Below are 21,414 nucleotides of genomic sequence, written 5' to 3' on the forward strand. Positions count from 1 at the left end.
GTGAGACGTTCCTTGGTTGAAAAAGTTCACCAACGAATGGCAACAAAACTTTGAATGACGGGCAAATGGACGAATCACTGGAAGTGGGTGGGAGCACGATGACACACTGCTATTATAACGGTAAATCAACGTGACCATATCACATAGAGTATAGCCTATCTATTTATTTTCATATGCAGATCACAGGGACATGTTTTATACAGTATGAAACAGTGTGTCAAGAACAGAAAATATTTCCTACAATACTAAATAATCTGTGTCAGGACTTTAGTGGAAAAGCCGCTGTGAAAAGGGACTATGAGTACGATAAAGGTTAAGCCTTCTTGCTCAGTAATTTGTTTTATAATTTATCCGATGAATTGAGCTACACAAAAAATGTGTAAGAACTGTGTTGGAGGTGCAGTCAAGCTAAAATATTATTTTCAAAAGAGAGAAGAATGCTGGGATTGGTGCCTATCTATCCAACTCAGATGATTGGCAAACAATTACATTTTCATGACACTTTTGGGGGGCATCACATTGGCACCATATCAACGTGGCTATTGTTCAAACTCAATGTGTGACTGGCCTGGTAAAAATTCAAGAGACTATTGATTATAGATTCTATTCATTCATTCATAATTCAGCCTGGCAGCAGGCTACAACACACCATATCTTTTTTTTCTGTGTCAGCATGGCTGGTACCTTGAAGGTCTTAACTAAATGGGCATCTCACTGCAGGATTTCTTAGGGCCTTTCAACAGCACACTGCTTCTGCCAAGTATCACATAGGATTTAAGTGATTTTTTTCAATTATTAATTTAGTTAATTCTCATAGAGTTATAGACTGTTTTCTAAATGTGGGATGGGGAGGTGCATGTCTGGAATCAACATCTCTTTGCACATTTAATTAACAACAATCAGAAACAAACCTTCAATGAGCTTTGTAGAGTATTATAGCTCTATTATACTCTTATCATATTAGTGCATGTTACATTGTGCTCATTACACAAATGCCAATGTGCTGCACTCTGCTGGCATCTTAGAATAATATGAAAAATATTCTCCTTTTGTGCTCCGGAGAAAAGGGCAAAGTCATGAAAGTGGTTGCTCAAGTAATCAGACTCTCGTGACTCAATGTTTCAATTGTTATCTACAGGCAACATCCCAAGTCATAGTCAAGTTAATGTATGCTATGATAAATGACAAAAGTTTTTATCAGCTTGATGGTAAAAAATTGAAGTGTGGAAAATGCATGGAGCCACAGGTCCATATGCAGTGGTGTAAAGTACATACAGTGGGAAAAAAAGTATTTAGTCAGCCACCAATTGTGCAAGTTCTCCCACTTAAAAAGATGAGAGAGGCCTGTAATTTTCATCATAGGTACACGACAACTATGACAGACAAAATGAGAAAAGAAAATCCAGAAAATCACATTGTAGGATTTTTAATGAATTTATTTGCAAATTATGGTGGAAAATAAGTATTTGGTCACCTACAAACAAGCAAGATTTCTGGCTCTCACAGACCTGTAACTTCTTCTTTAAGAGGCTCCTCTGTCCTCCACTCGTTACCTGTATTAATGGCACCTGTTTGAACTTGTTATCAGTATAAAAGACACCTGTCCACAACCTCAAACAGTCACACTCCAAACTCTACTATGGCCAAGACCAAAGAGCTGTCAAAGGACACCAGAAACAAAATTGTAGACCTGCACCAGGCTGGGAAGACTGAATATGCAATAGGTAAGCAGCTTGGTTTGAAGAAATCAACTGTGGGAGCAATTATTAGGAAATGGAAGACATACAAGACCACTGATAATCTCCCTCGATCTGGGGCTCCATGCAAGATCTCACCCCGTGGGGTCAAAATGATCACAAGAACGGTGAGCAAAAATCCCAGAACCACACGGGGGGACCTAGTGAATGACCTGCAGAGAGCTGGGACCAAAGTAACAAAGCCTACCATCAGTAACACACTACGCCGCCAGGGACTCAAATCCTGCAGTGCCAGACGTGTCCCCCTGCTTAAGCCAGTACATGTCCAGGCCCGTCTGAAGTTTGCTAGAGTGCGTTTGGATGATCCAGAAGAGGATTGGGAGAATGTCATGTGGTCAGATGAAACCAAAATATAACTTTTTGGTAAAAACTCAACTCGTCGTGTTTGGAGGACAAAGAATGCTGAGTTGCATCCAAAGAACACCATACCTACTGTGAAGCATGGGGGTGGAAACATCATGCTTTGGGGCTGTTTTTCTGCAAAGGGACCAGGACGACTGATCCGTGTAAAGGAAAGAATGAATGGGGCCATGTATCGTGAGATTTTGAGTGAAACCCTCCTTCCATCAGCAAGGGCATTGAAGATGAAACGTGGCTGGGTCTTTCAGCATGACAATGATCCCAAACACACCGCCCGGGCAACGAAGGAGTGGCTTCGTAAGAAGCATTTCAAGGTCCTGGAGTGGCCTAGCCAGTCTCCAGGTCTCAACCCCATAGAAAATCTTTGGAGGGAGTTGAAAGTCCGTGTTGCCCAGCGACAGCCCCAAAACATCACTGCTCTAGAGGAGATCTGCATGGAGGAATGGGCCAAAATACCAGCAACAGTGTGTGAAAACCTTGTGAAGACTTACAGAAAACGTTTGACCTGTGTCATTGCCAACAAAGGGTATATAACAAAGTATTGAGAAACTTTTGTTATTGACCAAATACTTATTTTCCACCATAATTTGCAAATAAATTCATTAAAAATTCTACAATGTGATTTTCTGGATGTTTTTTCTCATTTTGTCTGTCATAGTTGACGTGTACGTATGATGAAAATTACAGGCCTCTCTCATCTTTTTAAGTGGGAGAACTTGCACAATTGGTGGCTGACTAACTACTTTTTTTCCCCACTGTAAGTAAAAATACTTTAAAGGACTACTTAAGTAGTATCTTTACTTGACTTTACTATTCATATTTTTACTTTTACTTCAATACATTCCTAAAGAAAATAATATATTTTTTACTCCATACATTTTCCCTGACACCCAAAAGTACTCTTTAAATTTTGAATGCTTAGCAGGACAGGAAAATTGTCCAATTCACGCACTGATCAAGAGAACATACCTGGTCATCCCTACTGCCTCTGATCTGGGGGACTCACTAAACACAAATGCTTCCTTTGTAAATCATTTCTGAGTGTTTGAGTGTGCCCCTGGCTATCTGCCAATAAAATAAAATAAGAACATTGTGCCATCTGGTTTGCTTAATATAAGGAATTTGAAATTATTTATACTTTTACTTTTGATACTTAAGTATATTTTAGCAATTACATTTACTTTTGATACTTAAGTATATTTAAAACCAAATATTTTTGACTCAAGTAGTATTTTACTGGGTTACTTTCACTTTTACTTGAGTCATTTTCTATTAAGGTATCTTTACATTTACTCAAGTATGAAATTGGGTACTTTTTCCACCACTGTCAATATGTTCTGAAAATAGTTATGAACATGAGGTCAATGCATGAATAAAACCCTCTCATAGCCACGCCTTGAATCTGCACGCCCCCGCTAATAAACCAATCAGAGAATAGTCAAAAAATACGCGACAGCATGGAGAGACACTAGAAAGCAGCCATAGTGAGTGATGAAAAGAGAAACACAAAACTAACAGTAATTTACTTCCCACTATCAGTTCATAGTAATTTACTTCCCACTATCAGTTCATAGTAATTTACTTCCCACTATCAGTTACATTTGGTTTCAGACATTCCATGAAAATGTTATTTTGTCATTCTAGCCTCCATTTGCCACACTCAAAATGGCGACAGAACCTAATCATTCCTGACCTAATTTACGCAGGCGCTTGTGTTGACGTTTGTCCTCCTTAACTTTGTCAATCTGGGAAGGACTACGGAGCCCTGGGTCACGGATCTCCAGCACTGTAAATTACAGGTCAATCTATGTATTGAAATTAGCCAACATCTTTGGGACATTGATGAAACAGTAAACCTGGGCTCGTGTCCAGTCTGTAAACAAACTCGATACTATGCTTTTACAGCTTGATAGTCGAGCAAGACTGACTATCAAGCTAGCTAATAGTATTAATGTATATGCATGTAGCAACTAGCTAAATAGCTAGCTAGCTCTTTTAGCTATCGCAACTAACATTTTAACCTCAACTAACGTGACCAACACACACACACAGTGAGTTGAGTTAATAGCTGTCATTTCAGTTGCCTGCAGATCGACATTTAGCTAGCTATAAAGAGTTAGCATAGCTACTAGCTAGTGCTAATGTTATCTTGTGTAACAACTTGTCTGCCAACAACCACATCGTTCTTTCAACATTTTCGAAACTAATCATGACTTATTTCACCTCTCAAACTATCCTATACAGCTACATGAGATCAAATTGCTAGTTGCTTTCTCTGGTTGAGCCACCTTCTCTCTCAAATGACATGGTTGTTGAAAGTTATAACCTATCATGTCTTTGAAATGACAACTATTTGGGTTTGTTGCATTGTTTTATGGATTATTTGCTCCTAAATGTTTTCCTCCTTGTTTTTCTCTCATAGAAATCTAGCTACCCATCATGGCACTGAGAAGCGCTGTGTGCCGTCTGCTGGTCAACCCCCAGAGATGTGCCATCATTTTAGCATCAAGATCACAGGGATCAGCAGCGCCTGCACAAAAGGGTATAACATTACTCAATAATGACCTTGCCATCATGAGAACACAATGGTAGCAGTTTTACAAAGCCATTATTACAGTCATCATGCCTCTATTTGTCAGGGGAAGTACTCAATCTGTCCTTCAAGTGTATCTTATGAAGACAAACCTTGTTTCCACAGATGCAGAGAAAGCTAGTGAGAAGAAGACTAAAGCACGTATGTCGATATCAACTCCATTTCAGATCAGTCATACATATATTGCCCTTCTATTATTTTGGGGGTCTGATGACTATTCAATTGTGCTTCTCTGCTCTATGATCCCTTTACTGAACCACCAGCCAAGGTTCAGTTTAACTGGCGGGATGGCCTGGAGCTGGAGGGTCAGCTGACTGAGGAAGAGATCATGATCCGAGACTCGTTCCGTGACTACTGTCAGGAAAAACTCATGCCCCGCATTCTGATGGCCAACAGAAACGAAGGTGGGTCTGACTCTTGAGACGCACCATCACCCAGGCAGGGCCCATTGGGCTATTTATGCCAGTAACCTAGGAAGGAACACTTAAGGATCAGTTTTGCCTGTTAATATTATGAATTTTGGCAGTTATGCAAACCGTGTCAACATAACATGCTGCCTGTTTTATCTCTCTTAGTGTTCCATCGGGACATTGTGTCAGAGATGGGGGAGCTGGGTGTCCTGGGCCCAACCATTAAAGGTGAGTCAATACCTTTGCGATCTGGAGGGCGGCCTTGCCGATATCATGGACGTTAATGGTTTGAGAACATTCCAAGATTTGAAAGACATACACATTACCAGGCAAATCCTTTTTTCTATATTTACAACTTAGGTCAGCTATGCTGGCCTATGGAGTCCCTTGGGAAACCCAACTACCTAACCATCCAATGATGGGATTTATAAATAAATTATCTGGGCTCCCGAAAGGACTGATCTCTATAATATATAAACAACTTTTGGAAAGCTCATATTCTGAGCTAGCTATTAAAAAAGTTTGGTTCAAAGATCTTGTTGAATCTGAACAACCCTTTAACTGGAACAGAATATGGAAAAATATGGCATCCCGTAATCCGAACCATCAATTTATACATTTTAAATTTGTTCACAGACTGCATTTAACACCAAGGAAACGTTTTACGATGAAATTGGCCCCAACTCCATATGCTGTGAGAGTGCCCTGCAGTTACAGTGAGGGAAAAAAGTATTTGATCCCCTGCTGATTTTATACATTTGCCCACTGACAAAGAAATGATCAATCTATAATTTTAATGGTAGGTTTATTTGAACAGTGAGAGACAGAATAACAACAAAGAAATCCAGAAAAACGCATGTCAAAAATGTTATAAATTGATTTGCATTTTAATGAGGGAAATAAGTATTTGACCCCCTCTCAATCAGAAAGATTTCTGGCTCCCATGTGTCTTTTATACAGGTAACGAGCTGAGACCCCCAAGCCATAAGACTCCTGAACAGCTAATCATGGCTACCCGGACTATTTGCACTGCCCCCCCACCCCATCCTTTTTACGCTGCTGCTACTCTGTTAATTATTTATGCATAGTCACTTTAACTCTACCCACATGTACATATTACCTCAACTACCTCAACTAGCCGGTGCCCCCGCACATTGACTCTGCAACGGTACCCCCCTGTATATATAGCCTCCCTAATGTCACTTTATTTTACTTCTGCTCTTTTTTTCTCAACACTTTTTTTGTTGTTGTTTTATTTTTACTTTTTTTTGTTAAAAATAAATGCACTGTTGGTTAAGGGCTGTAAGTAAGCATTTCACTGTAATGTCTGCACCTGTTGTATTCGGCGCATGCGACCAATAAAATTTAATTTAATTTTATTTTATTTGATTAGGAGCACACTCTTAAAGGGAGTGCTCCTAATCTCAGCTTGTTACCTGTATAAAAGACACCTGTCCACAGAAGAAATCAATCAATCAGATTCCAAACTCTCCACCATGGCCAAGACCAAAGAGCTCTCCAAGGATGTCAGGGACAAGTTTTGGTGCGATTATTCGCAAATGGAAGAAACACAAAAGAACTGTCACTCTCCCTCAGCCTGGGGCTCCATGCAAGATCTCACCTCGTGGAGTTGCAATGATCATGAGAACAGTGAGGAATCAGCCCAGAACTACACGGGAGGATCTTGTCAATGATCTCAAGGCAGCTGGGACCATAGTCACCAAGAAAACAATTGGTAACACACTACGCCGTGAAGGACTGTAATCCTGCAGCGCCCGCAAGGTCCCCCGGCTCAAGAAAGCACAAATACAGGCCCGTCTGAAGTTTGCCAATGAACATCTGAATGATTCAGAGGATAACTGGGTGAAAGTGTTGTGGTCAGATGTTTGGAGGAGGAGGAATGCTGCCTATGACCCCAAGAACACCATCCCCACAATCAAACATGGAGGTGGAAACATTATGCTTTGGGGGTGTTTTTCTGCTAAGGGGACAAGACAACTTCACCACATCAAAGGGACGATGGACGGGGCCATGTATCGTAAAATCTTGGGTGAGAACCTCCTTCCCTCAGCCAAGGCATTGAAAATGGGTTGCGGATGAGTATTCCAGCATGACAATGACCCAAAACACACGGCCAAGGCAACAAAGGAGTGGCTCAAGAAGAAGCACATTGAGGTCCTGGAGTGGCCTAGCCAGTCTCCAGACCTTAATCCCATAGAAAATCTGTGGAGGGAGCTGAAGGTTCGAGTTGCCAAACGTCAGGCTCGAAACCTTAATGACTTAGAGAAGATCTGCAAAGAGGAGTGGGACAAAATCCCTCCTGAGATGTGTGCAAACCTGGTGGCCAACTACAAGAAACGTCTGACCTCTGTGATTGCCAACAAGGGTTTTGCCACCAAGTACTAAGTCATGTTTTGCAAAGGGGTCAAATACTTATTTTCCTCATTAAAATGCAAATCAATTTATAACATTTTTGACATGCTTTTTTGGACATGTTGGCGAAATGGGGTTGGGAGGTTGGGGGGTTGACATGTTGGCGGAATGGGGTGGGAGGTTGGGGGGTGGACATGTTGGGGGAATGGGGTGGACATGTTGGGGGAATGGGGTGGTAGGTTGGGGGGTGGACATGTTGGCGGAATGGGGTGGGAGGTTGGGGGGTGGACATGTTGGCGGAATGGGGTGGGAGGTTGGGGGGTGGACATGTTGGGGGAATGGGGTGGTAGGTTGGGGGGTGGACATGTTGGGGGAATGGGGTGGACATGTTGGGGGAATGGGGTGGTAGGTTGGGGGGTGGACATGTTGGCGGAATGGGGTGGGAGGTTGGGGGGTGGACATGTTGGCGGAATGGGGTGGGAGGTTGGGGGGTGGACATGTTGGCGGAATGGGGTGGGAGGTTGGGGGTGGAGGCCCCTTCCTTTTTGTTTTATTTTCTTTTCATGTTTATTCTGAATTTATTATTACTTAAACTCAATGTATTTCTTACTGTTTAAAATTTTATTTTGAGTGGCAGCCTACAGGTACATGTTTTATAAACGTATGATTTGAAATGGATAATGTACCTGTTATTCTATTCCTCCTCTGTTCCTCTGGTGATGTAGAGGTTAACCCAGACCCTGTAGCCCCCAGTATCACTCCTACTCCCCAGGCGTTATCATTTGTTGACTTCTGTAACCGTAAAAGCCTTGGTTTCTTGCATGTTAACATCAGAAGCCTCCTCCCTAAGTTTGAGTTATTCACTGCGTTAGCACACTCCGCCAACCCTGATGTTCTAGCAGTGTTTGGATCCTGGCTTAGGAAGGCCACCAACTACAACATTTTCCGTCTAGATAGAACTGCCAAAGGGGTTGGAGTTGCAATCTACTGTAGAGATAGCCTGCAGAGCTCTATTATACTATCCAGGTCTGTGCCCAAACAGTTTGAGCTTCTACTTCTAAAAATCCACCTTTCCAGAAATAAGTCTCTCACTGTTGCCGCTTGCTACAAATCCCCCTCAGCCCCCAGCTGTGCCCTGGACACCATATGTGAATTGATTGCCCCCCATCTATCCTCAGAGTTCGTACTGCTTGGTGACCTAAACTGGGATATGCTTAACACCCCGGCCATCCTACAATCTAAACTAGATGCCCTCAATCTCACACAAATTATCAAGGAACCTACCAGGTACAACCCTAAATCCGTAAACATGGGCACCCTCATAGATATCATCCTGACTAATTTACCCTCTAAATACACCTCCGCTGTCTTCAACCAGGATCTCAGCGATCACTGCCTCATTGCCTGCTTCCGTAATGGGTCCGCGGTCAAACGACCACCCCTCATCACTGTCAAACACTCCCTAAAACACTTTAGCGAGCAGGCCTTTCTAATTGACCTGGCCCGGGTATCCTGGATGGATATTGACCTCATTCCGTCAGTAGAGGATGCCTGGTTGTTCTTTAAAAGTGCTTTCCTCTCCATCTTAAATAAGCATGCCCCATTCAAAAAATGCAGAACTAAGAACAGATATAGCCCCTGGTTCACCCCAGACTTGACTGCCCTTGACCAGCACAAAAACATCCTGTGGCGTACTGCATTAGCATCGAACAGCCCCCGCGATATGCAACTTTTCAGGGAAGTCAGGAACCAATATACACAATCAGTTAGGAAAGCAAAGGCTAGCTTTTTCAAACAGAAATTTGCATCCTGTAGCACTAACTCCAAAAAGTTTTGGGACACTGTAAAGTCCATGGAGAATAAGAGCACCTCCTTCCAGCTGCCCACTGCACTGAGGCTAGGAAACACTGTCACCACTGATAAATCTACGATAATCGAGAATTTCAACAAGCATTTTGCTACGGCTGGCCATGCTTTCCACCTGGCTACCCCTACCCCGGCCACCAGCTCTGCACCCTCCGCTGCAACTTGCCCATGCCCCCCCAGCTTCTCCTTCACCCAAATTCAGACAGCTGATGTTCTGAAAGAGCTGCAAAATCTGGACCCCTACAAATCAGCTGGGCTAGACAATCTGGACCCTTTCTTTCTAAAATTAGCCGCCAAAATTGTCGCAACCCCTATTACTAGCCTGTTCAACCTCTCTTTCGTATCGTCTGAGATCCCCAGAGATTGGAAAGCTGCCGCGGTCATCCCCCTCTTCAAAGGGGGTGACACTCTAGATTCAAAATGTTACAGACCTATATCCATCCTGCCCTGCCTTTCAAAAGTATTTGAAAGCCAAGTTAACAAACAGATCACCGACCATTTCGAATCCCACCGTACCTTCTCCGCTATGCAATCTGGTTTCCGAGCTGGTCATGGGTGCACCTCAGCCACGCTCAAGGTCCTAAACGATATTATAACCGCGATCGATAAAAGACAGTACTGTGCAGCCGTCTTCATCGACCTGGCCAAGGCTTTTGACTCTGTCAATCACCGCATTCTTATTGGCAGACTAAATAGCCTTGGTTTCTCAAATGACTGCCTCGCCTGGTTCACCAACTACTTCTCAGATAGAGTTCAATGTGTCAAATCGGAGGGCCTGTTGTCTGGACCTCTGGCAGTCTCTATGGGGGTGCCACAGGGTTCAATTCTCTGGCCGACTCTATTCTCTGTGTATATCAATGATGTCGCTCTTGCTGCTGGTGACTCTCAGATCCACCTCTACACAGACGACACCATTTTATATACATATGGCCCTTCATTGGACACTGTGTTAACAACTGTGTTAACAAACCTCCAAACGAGCTTCAATGCCATACAACACTCCTTCCGTAGCCTCCAACTGCTCTTAAACACTAGTAAAACTAAATGCCTGCTCTTCAATCGAACGCTGCTTGCACCTACCCACCCGACTAGAATCACTACTCTTGGCGGGTCTGACTTAGAATATGTGAACAACTACAAATACCTAGGTGTCTGGTTAGACCGTAAACTCTCCTTCCAGACTCACATTAAGCATCTCCAATCCAAAGTTAAATCTAGAATCGGCTTCCTATTTCACAACAAAGCCTGCTTCACTCATGCTGCCAAACATGCCCTCGTAAAACTGACTATCCTACCGATCCTTGACTTCGGTGATGTAATTTACAAAATAGCCTCCAACACTCTACTCAGCAAATTGGATGTAGTCTATCACAGTGCCATCCGTTTTGTCACCAAAGCCCCATATACTACCCACCATTGTGACCTGTACACTCTCGTTGGCTGGCCCTCACTGCATATTCGTCACCAAACCCACTGGCTCCAGGTCATCTATATATCACTGCTAGGCAAATCCCCGCCTTATCTTAGCTCATTGGTCACCATAGCAACACCCAGGTATTGCGCTCCAGCAGGTATATCTCACTGGTCATCCCCAAAGCCAACACCTCCTTTGGCCGCCATTCCTTCCAGTTCTCTGCTGCCAATGACTGGAACGAACTGCAAAAATCTCTGAAGCTGGAGACTCTTATCTCCCTCACTAACTTTAAGCATCAGTTGTCAGAGCAGCTTACCGATCACTGCACCTGTACACAGCCCATCTGTAATTAGCCTACCCAACTACCTCATCCCCATATTGTTATTTATTTTGCTCATTTTCACCCCAGTATTTCTATTTGCACATAATCTCTTGCACATCTATCATTCCATTAATACTAATTGTAATTATTTTGCACTATAGCCTATTTATTGCCTTACCTCCATAACTTGCTACATTTGCACACACTGTATATATATTTTCTGTTGTATTTTTTGACTTTGTTTTGTTTTACCCCATATGTAACTCTGTGTTGTTGTTTTTATCGCACTGCTTTGCTTTATCTTGGCCAGGTCGCAGTTGTAAATGAGAACTTGTTCTCAACTGGCTTACCTGGTTAAATAAAGGTTAAATAAAAAACATTTAAAAAATAAAGCCCCCCAGGGGTTATATCATTCTCTGAAAGCTTTCTAAGAGTGATTTTGTTTTCTGTGAAATGGACTTTGATCATTTTGATCACAGACAGTTAAAGACTATTCGTTTTTCAGAATCAACTATATGTGTGATGCCAGAAGCACTCAAATATAGATAATGTAAATTAGATAACTGGATAGATAATGTAAATTCCCTTTTAATATAGGCCTATTGTTTGTTTGGAGGTTATTGCCTATGATGTGACCTCTCTCCCTCCACACTTTGACCAGGCTATGGCTGTGCTGGGACGAGCTATGTGGCCTACGGTTTGATCGCAAGGGAAGTGGAGAGGGTGGACAGCGGCTACCGCTCTGTCATGAGTGTGCAGTCCTCCCTGGTCATGCACCCTATCTACGCATATGGTACCGAAGAGCAGAAGGAGAAGTGGCTGCCCAGGCTGGGTAAGGAGGAGGGGACATCCACATCCCCTAGGCCTCATCTTAAATTAAGCACAATCCTGTTTATATCTGGGTGTATTTGTCCTGTAATGCGTCCTCTACCTCCCAGCTCGTGGAGAGATCCTGGGCTGTTTTGGGTTGACTGAGCCCAACCACGGCAGTGACCCCGGTGGAATGGAGACCCGGGCCAAGTTCAACCCCTCCAGCCGCACCTTCACCCTCACCGGCTCCAAGACCTGGTGAGTAGGACTGGGAGACTGTACTTCACTACATAGTAGTGATGGGGGAAGAAATCGATACAGTTACATATCGCAATATTATTTTGGACGATATCTTTATATATATATATACTTTTTTTTTTTGCTAGATAGTGTTAGTCAGCTGTACCTGCACCAAAACTCTGGTATTTCTCATCCTATAGCTTGTTCTCCATCTTCTTTTTAAATAGTGAGCCAACATATTTTTTGCACTTTTATTTCCATGACTGATCAAAACTCATTTTCTCATCCTCTCTCTAGTCTCTGCAGCAGACATATAGTGAGCAATATGTTTGGAATATAAAATCGCAATAAAATCGCAGTATTGAATTACAATACATATAGAATCATGAGAATTGCAATACATATCGTATCGGCACCTAAGTATCGTGGTAATAGCGTAGCGGGAGGTCCCTGGCAATTCACTGCCCTACTACATAGTGAAGGAAACAGTTCATCACCCAATGAGCATGAGGACTTCAGGACTGACTGGACAGTGCTGTGTGTAGCTGGATAGCAGGCATTAGGGGAACCTCAATGTACACTACCGGTCAAAAGTTTTAGAACACCTACTCATTCAACGGTTTTTCTTTATTTTTACTATTTTCTACATTGTAGAATAATATTGAAGACATCAAAACAATGAAATGACACATATGGAATCATGTAGTAACCAAAAGTGTGTTAAACAAATCAAAATATATTTTATATTTGAGATTCTTCAAATAGCCACCCGTTGCCTTGATGACAGCTTTGCACACTCTTGGCATTCTCTCAACCAGCTTCACCTGGAATGCTTTTCCAACAGTCTTGAAGGAGTTCCCACATATACTGAGCACTTGTTGGCTGCTTTTCCTTCACTCTGCGGTCCGACTCATCCCAAACCATCTCAATTTGGTTGAGGTCAGGGGATTGTGGAGGCCAGGTCATCTGATGCAGCACTCCATCACTCTCCTTCTTGGTAAAATAGCCCTTACACAGCCTGGAGGTGTGTTGGGTCATTGTCCTGTTGAAAAACAAATGATAGTCCCACTAAGCCCAAACCAGATGGGATGGCGTATCGCTGCAGAATGCTGTGGTAGCCATGCTGGTTAAGTGTGCCTTGAATTCTAAATAAATCACAGACAGTGTCACCAGCGAAGCACCTCCACACCATAACACCTCCTCCTCCATGCTTTACGGTGGGAAATACACATGCAGATATCATCCGTTCACCCACACCGCGTCTCAAAAAGACACGGCGGCTGGAACCAAAAATCCAGTTTCATCATAGCGCTTGATGGTTTTTGCGACTGCACTTGAAGAAACGTTCAAAGTTCTTGATATTGTCCGTATTGACTGACCTTCATGTCTTAAAGTAATGATGGACTGTCGTTTCTCTTTGCATATTTGAGCTGTTCTTGCCATAATATGGACTTGTTTTTTTACCAGATAGGGCTATCTTCTGTATACCCCCCCCCCCCCCCCCACCCACCTTGTCACAACTGATTGATTCAAATGCATTAAGAAGGAAAGAAATTCCACAAATTAACTTTTAAGAAAGCACACCTGTTAATTGAAATGCATTCCAGGTGACTACCTCATGAAGCTGGTTGAGAGAATGCCAAGAATGTGCAAAGCTGTCATCAAGGCAAAGGGTGGCTATTTGAAGAATATAAAATATAAAATATATTTTGATTTGTTTAACACTTTTTTTGGTTACTACATGATTCCATATGTGTTATTTCATAATTTTGATGTATTCACTATTATTCTACAATGTAGAAAATAGTACAAATAAAGAAAAACCCTTGAATGAGTAGGTGTCCTAAAACTTTTGACCGGTAGTGTATGTACTGTGATGTAGTCAGTGTTTTGGTTTTGAGTTTGAGCCCATGCGAAGAACTTTAGAATTGCTTCCTATAAATAGCCAATGGATCATATAACAGAACAAACAGCTACAGACCACATACATTGATGAATGCTACCTTTGTCTCAACACCTTGGAATGCATTCCTCTGCTGATTGAAAAGGCAACCTATTCATGAAATGTCAAGAATAGGCTACTTCCAAAAATTCTGAAGAATAGGAATATATGCTTTCTATTATACATACATTTTCATTAGAGTTTTTGTATTCATTAGAGCATTTTTTTATGTGTCTTGTTCAAATAATGAACCCAAGATCAAGCGGTTTGGCTCTTGTCTAAATTGTAAACAACATTTCACAGGGTGGTGCTGTTCACAAATATATTAATGCTAGGTGCATGAATATTAGGTTCCCCTCAGTTGCCATTTACTCAGGTTTCACAGAGTGTTATGATTCTGAACTGAGAGACGTCAGCAGTGACTGAGCACTGAACTGGACTTTGGTTGTATTCTTAACCATTGAGTGCATTGGCCCTCACATTGCGTAAGCTTAACACTGAATAAATAAATAAATGTTAATTGGTAACTTGGGCCTGTAGTTCAGGTTTTATATATTTGATGTAACACTGTTTTCTCTGGGGGAATGCAGCTTCCACAACTTCAACCAAATGCTTAGTTTGACATTGAGTACGTGGTTCTGCTCAATTCTACCATCATGTCTTGTGAAACTTTTGCGAAACTGTCCTCATATAGCCCTAGAAACCAGGCTCACTATGTAGCATACTGATAAAATGGCTCCTCCTTAAATTGCAATGCCTTCCCTCATCTCCTTCACCTTCGTCAGGATCACCAACTCCCCTGTGGCGGACATCGCTGTGGTATGGGCCAAGTGTGACGATGGGAAGGTGCGTGGCTTCATCCTGGAGCGCGGTATGAAGGGCTTCACCACACCCAAGATCGAGGGCAAGTTCTCCCTGAGGGCATCTGCTACCGGCATGATCATCATGGACGAGGTGGAGGTTCCTGAGGAGAACCTGCTGCCCAAAGTCTCTGGCCTGGGGGTGAGTAGAGGCCAGGATACCACTGTCATGTACTGACTTTTATGTGGATGGCCAGACCTCCTTATGTTGTTTAATCCTGTTGGTATAAATGTTTTGTCTGTTCTCTTTGGCTCTAGGGTCCCTTTGGTTGCCTTAACAATGCCCGGTATGGCATCGCCTGGGGTTCACTAGGTGCTGCAGAGTTCTGCTTCCACACGGCCCGTCAGTACACACTAGACAGGTGAGGATTCTGCAGCTACTATTGGTATGATATGTTGTTTTTGATGAGATGGACTGAGCAAAAGTCTGTAGCTCTTCAATCTTATTTTGTCTTCTCAGCTTTTCTGAGTGAACTTAAGATATTCTGCTACTCATGATATTTGTTCATCTCAGAATCCAGTTTGGAGTGCCCCTGGCCAGAAACCAGCTGATGCAGAAAAAGATGGCCGACATGTTGACAGAGATCACCATTGGCCTGCAGGCCTGTCTACAGCTGGGGAGACTCATCGACGCCAAGAAGTAAGCGGGAACTGGAAATGATGTGACATAATCGTCTTGTAGTGTGACAATCCATTTTTTAACAAAGAACCACACACCATAGGGGAACTACAATTTCTGGTTGTGACTAGAACCTGAGGAGGAGACTTATCTCATATTTGTCGTCTTCTCTCCTCCCTCAGGGCAGCCCCTGAGATGATCTCTATGCTGAAGAGGAACAGCTGTGGGAAGTCCCTGGACATTGCCCGGCAGGCCAGAGACATGCTGGGAGGAAACGGCATCTCTGACGAGTACCACATCATCCGCCATGTTATGAACCTAGAGGCCGTCAACACATACGAAGGTGAGGAGAAAGAAGGCCATAACCAGGTCTAAGATGATATGGATGTGGAAGCAAAACTTGTTTTATCATGGTATATTTCCTCACCAGTAGAGGTCAGTAAATGTAATTTACAATAAATAAATAAATAAGTAAATAAATAAGTAAATAAATAGGGCTGCTTGGTCATATGGGGAAACAATTTAATTTTCCAAGATTTTTTCAAAGGAAAAAAACAGTATTTTATATATTTACTCACCTTTAGCATCAGCACTGTTCCACATGGTTCCTTATACTGTTTTTTTGTGTGTTCCAGGTACCCATGACATCCATGCCCTGATTCTGGGAAAAGCCATCACTGGACTACAGTCTTTCACTGTTAATAACTAACAGCCTGCTGCTAGTGCTCAAACAGACCACTAACAGAAACCTCAAGTAAATCTGTTCCTTAAGCAAAGGACAAGTAGTTCTACACTGCTTTGATGGCTTGTCATCTACAGTAACGCTAATGTTTCCTGTCTCTTGAGAATATGTACATTGGGTGCCGGTTTCCCGGACACAGATTAAGCTTAGTCCTAGACTAAAAAGCATGCTCAATGGAGAATCTCGATTGAAATAGCTTTTTAGACCAGAATTAGGCTTAATCTGTGTCCGGCAAAACAGTATTTTATGCGAAAGACCAGGTCGGGTTTTAAAGCCAAGTCTATCATTGGTCTCATGGACAATTCATGAGTGTAATTATTTCAACTTATAAAAACAAAGCTATTTTTCTACTCTATCATAAAACCCTAGTGCTTACTGGTTTGTTTGCACAATTTCGAACTACAATGTGTTTGTAATAGTTTACTATATGGTGGAAGTTAAGATGGTTCAGAATGAATAGCTTGTTTCCTCACAGAAATTGTAGTAAAATGGTTGTCGGACAAACATTTTAAAATGAGGTCAAGGTCAGTATGTCCTGAGTTTTTAGAACTGTGATGGTACTAATGACCAATTATTGGTCATTGAATGCCAAATAATGTATACTGCATTTACTGTTAGAGTTTAAAAAAAGAGTTAAATCAATTGATGAAGTCTCAAATTTAAGTAAATAAGTTAAATTAAAGCAGTTTAAATAATCATGCCATTGCTTTTTTAGTAATTGGAAAGTTGTATTTGTGACTTACCATTTAGGCAGATCAGAGAGATTTTTATTTTGGGGTACAGGACAATGAATGCGGTTTGCACTTTATTAAGTTTGTTCTCCTCAGAACTCAACCAGATATAAATGTTATGCATGGTTTTAATTGCATTGTCAAAGGTCAAGGTTAATTCAAGCTTTTCATAAATAATGCTTATTGCAGTACTTTCATGGTTGTTGCAATTTCCTTTTGCTAGCAAAGTAATAATGCTCACTATTATCTAATGCTAAATTAGGTCTCTTGTTTATAAATTAAAATACTTGTAATCAACAGGTGGTCCATTTAATCCAGGGTGGTTGGGGGATTTTTGGATTACTCATCCCTCATTTCATTGTGGTGTTTTGAACGTTCCTTTTTTAAGTAACATGGAGTGTTATAAAGTGAATCAAAAAAGAAGATGGTGGGGGGTTATTCCACAGTGTCTTTTGGGTCCCTTTTACATTTTAAATAGAAATTGTGAACCAATTTTGAATTTTAAAAGCCTGTTACATGAAATGAAGTGCCCTTTAATATAGACCGCATGGAGAATTCAGTAAATCGGATTTGTATTATGAATAAAGACTTGATAAATAGCCTAAATTCAGCATGTCCCTCTGTGCACTCTCTGTGACTTCTGGAAGATTTTAACCCACTTAACCCGAAAATGTCTCCCAAGTTTTCACCATCATTGTAAAGCCCTAGTTATTTTGTTGCTTTGACAAAGTCATTCCCGAAGATTATTATTTATTTTATGTGATTAGTGATTAATTTATATTTGTACATTTTACAGTCAACCCTGTTATGTGAACTGAACTCGTTTTATATATTTTTTCTAAACATTGGACATCCAATAGTCAAATAGTGTAAAAGCAGGTGAGTAGGTTCTACTCTTTTTGGACATTTTCTGGTGTTTTGTGATGGAAAACTGAGTGGGTCGAGCATAACACGTCAACCGTGTTACCTACCATGGATAGACAGGCTAGAAATGTTTTAACAATTTTAATTTGTTGGGTGAAGCTTGCATTCATTTTCCACTCTGTTGCACACAACAAGCTTCCATTCCACGTCACAAGGGAATTTATGGCTGATCCACCCTGTTACTGTATTTGGCACTTAATATGCACTTACTATAGTATTTTTATTTATTTGAAAAACTTTTTTTTATTAAGTTCTCTGTGCTCTTTATGACAATGTTAAACTTCTTTTTAAATACCAAGTACTACTTCTCCAAGGGCACCAAATTGGTGAAACGACCCATAGGCATTAAGGTGAATGTTTTGGATTCTAAACTGGGCACAAGCGAATTTTCTGGCCCATTAAATATGATGTTCTATAATGCTATTTGGTCACATGGTAATAGGTATGAACAAAAATATCCACACTAGTTATGTAATAAATGATTTATAAACAAAAGCTTCTTCCAACACCTGCTCAGTTTACAACCACTGTTTTATGTTCTATTTGACATATACCACAGTCAAACAAACACAAGGCATTGCTTTAATTATGCTAGACCTCCCAGAAGTGGGGATGCTATAAGGCAGTTAAAATAAATTAATGGCTGGGTAGATGTCAGTGCTCAGCTGTCTGCTGCAGGCTGTTGTTGATGGCTGATAAGGTCTGACTGGCTCCCTGCAGCTCCATACTGAGCTGACTGCTCCTCTCCAGCACCTCAGACAGCTCCTGCAGATTGGCCTCCATCCCATGGCCATGCTCCTCATAGCTGCTGAACATCTGCTCCTTCACCTGCTGGCACACCTCACTCACCTGGGGAGGGACACAAACACGCAAATACACATTAGTCACAGTCACACTCCTCCACATAAACATTAGACTCAATCTCAATGCATTCTTTTTTAACTACAGAAAATTATGACCATGTGCTTTTTACTCAACAGTAGAACAGTGATACCTTATTAATTAACTTGTTCTCGAAGGTGGTCATGATTTCCTGGTCCATGGCTCTGCTCTGGTTGATTCTCTCTATCAGATCCTGGGCCTTCTTGCCTATCTCCTCTATCGTTGAACTGAGAACATTTGTTGTCTCCTCACCTGGGAGCTCGCTGGAAGTACTGTTGTGTACATCACCTCTATCGGAGATGTTTGAAATGTTGATGCCGGAGTCCTCACTTCCATGAAAAAAAAAAGTTAAATACTGAACAGAACACATAATGAATAATACTTCAAACCCAGTAACTCCATACCTTTGCTGTCCATGGCTATTGTCCAGTGTCACAAACGAAAATGTCTCACCAGGGATGTCCTGGTCTGGCCCATGTCCTTTATCAGGGTCCTAAGGATACAGGGAGAAATGTCAATCAAACCATAATATTTTCTGAAAGCATACAGTTGTCAACAATAAGTAGCAAAGGATTCACAGGTGCAAGATATCAGTCATTCAGAGTTGAGCTGGACAGTCTCATATTTTCATTCATTTACCATGGGTGATGAGGGATGATGATGACCGGGTTTTGGTGTAGACTGAGAGGTAGGGGCTGGCTTTCCAAAGAAGAGCTGGGACATTTTCTATGAGCAAAATGGTGCATAGGAAAAATAAAAGCAACCGATATGGAAGTTAGCTAATTCTGTAACAACTCAACCAAAACCACTTTCTCTAACCTTCTCTGACTCAACTAACGTTAAATTAGGCTATGCTAGCCAGCTAGCCTAGCTAGGCATAAAGCTAACCTCAATCTGATCTGATCATGACAAAACCAAATAGGTATCCAGTCTCCACAGAGTTGTGTCAAGGGTAACTCGTGGTGGTAACCAAAATATTAGGAATATTTAGCGAAACTCCATTGGAAACAATAAAATACTGTTGCTGGCTACTTACCCCAAAAAATAACTATTATTCAGTTGCACTGTCTCATTAAAGTTTTCGTCAGAACTGTCTGGCCAACTCGAAAAATGCGCGCGAAAATGCGCTCTGGAGGACAAGTGCTGTGAACTGGTCAGCTGTTCAACTAGTGTCAATCTCGACTCAAAACAATACTGCATCAAGCACCCGCACGCATTCTGAATGATTGAATGCATATTCTTTCAAATAATTCTCAAACAAACAAATGTATCATCAAACATATGACATATTAAAATGAATTGTAAACTGTGAGGCTGGGGTCCGGTTAAGACAGTGGGGGAAAACATTTAGAGAGAGCACGAGAGCACTAGAGATGGGGTATTTTCAGGATGAACTTTGTGTGATCAAACAAACTTTAAAGTGCATCCAATCTGAGCTCAGACATTGTGAAAAGGTTTTGATATCTGGGGATTAGGCCTACTAAGGTAATGCCAGTGGGATTTAAACAGAAGTTTAAAAAAAATACAGAAAAAGAGAGGGGGAGACAGGAAGAAGTTAAAACAAAGTCAAACCAAGGGCTGAATTTCATGTAAGGCAGTTCCTAAAATAGACAAAACACCTAGCACCAGAAGGGTGAACAGTATGATGCAGAGGAGATGGTGTGACAGACTGAGGAAGCTTTAGGGTCTTCAGTCTGAGACCTGAACTGAGACCTGAACTCCCGAAGTGTTATGCACTCTAGGGGCGTTTTCCCCCCTTCCCCACAGTCAATAGAACTATCATGCTTCACATGAGCAGTGGCCTAATCTTTGACGCAGTGTCTGGGTCAAACTGATATATGAGTGGTGTTGTATTGCAATAATTCCATAGCAAACACTGGGAAAAGGGTATTTGGCAGGGTCATCTGCACAGTGATTTGTCCTGGCAGGGGCTCAGAGGTAATTTAACCCATGCAGTGTCATTTCAGTTCCATTCTCAGTAAAGCAGATGCTGAAAAATGATTTTTGCCAGTGCTACAGACAGCTATGTCGGTCCGCTAATGCAGGACTAGTAAAGGCCCAGTGCACTACTTTTATGCTGCAGCACCATCAGCACCCATACTTCCCTTGGCTTTGGGCACGCATGAACGAAAGCAGGTGGCACGTGTATTCACACACACACACACACGTGTACATGAAGCATACACAATGTGAGAAGTCTTCGTTCTGTTGCAATATGTAGATATATTGAACCAACAGAACAAAACGTCCTCAAAGTTCAGGAGATAATCTCTGGAGGTTTTCCAGTGGCTCTAGCAGTTTAAATCCATCAGGAAATGAGGGACATGGGGTGGGCAGATAAAGGCTTGTCTCATAAAGGGAATAAAACCTCTAATCTTTTCAGATTCTGCTTCTTTGCATGTCTACTGCTGCTTTGAAATGGGGAATTATGAAACAGATAAATCCCTATACATGCCCAAGCCTGCTCTCTACATAAGGAAATAGAAGTCAGTCACTGAACATGAACCAACATAGCTCCTATTTTGGTAGAAATTATTAGTTTTAACACGGAGCCAAATAATACTATATT

At 41.7% G+C, this 21,414-nt stretch overlaps 2 protein-coding genes across 3 annotated transcripts; one reads left to right on the forward strand and one right to left on the reverse strand.

The window, feature by feature from the left end:
- The first annotated feature begins 3,807 nt into the window (after nucleotides 1-3,807).
- LOC311104012 (glutaryl-CoA dehydrogenase, mitochondrial-like) lies at nucleotides 3,808-17,336 on the forward strand. Of its 2 annotated transcripts, none has more exons than XM_084145657.1 (12): nucleotides 3,808-3,916; nucleotides 4,540-4,659; nucleotides 4,816-4,851; nucleotides 4,974-5,114; nucleotides 5,286-5,348; nucleotides 11,757-11,927; nucleotides 12,034-12,163; nucleotides 14,873-15,089; nucleotides 15,206-15,309; nucleotides 15,462-15,587; nucleotides 15,749-15,909; nucleotides 16,202-17,336. In XM_084145657.1, the coding sequence occupies exons 2-12, from the start codon at nucleotides 4,557-4,559 to the stop codon at nucleotides 16,273-16,275; spliced, it is 1,326 nt and encodes a 441-aa protein (XP_084001783.1). In that variant the 5' UTR covers nucleotides 3,808-3,916; nucleotides 4,540-4,556; the 3' UTR covers nucleotides 16,276-17,336. The 2 variants fall into 2 exon arrangements, with proteins under 2 accessions (XP_084001783.1, XP_084001784.1); XM_084145658.1 differs by having other exon boundaries at nucleotides 3,833-3,905.
- A 1,094-nt stretch (nucleotides 17,337-18,430) lies between these two features.
- On the reverse strand, nucleotides 18,431-19,991 carry LOC311104018 (synaptonemal complex central element protein 2-like). The gene is made up of 5 exons (XM_084145665.1): nucleotides 19,882-19,991; nucleotides 19,485-19,571; nucleotides 19,250-19,338; nucleotides 18,958-19,174; nucleotides 18,431-18,812 (listed from the first exon to the last, which is right to left on the reverse strand). The coding sequence occupies exons 2-5, from the start codon at nucleotides 19,566-19,568 to the stop codon at nucleotides 18,618-18,620; spliced, it is 585 nt and encodes a 194-aa protein (XP_084001791.1). The 5' UTR covers nucleotides 19,569-19,571; nucleotides 19,882-19,991; the 3' UTR covers nucleotides 18,431-18,617.
- Nucleotides 19,992-21,414: the final 1,423 nt, after the last annotated feature.

This window comes from Coregonus lavaretus, assembly GCF_964263955.1.
Source record: "Coregonus lavaretus genome assembly, chromosome: 28".
In the NCBI taxonomy this organism is placed as follows: domain Eukaryota; kingdom Metazoa; phylum Chordata; class Actinopteri; order Salmoniformes; family Salmonidae; genus Coregonus; species Coregonus lavaretus.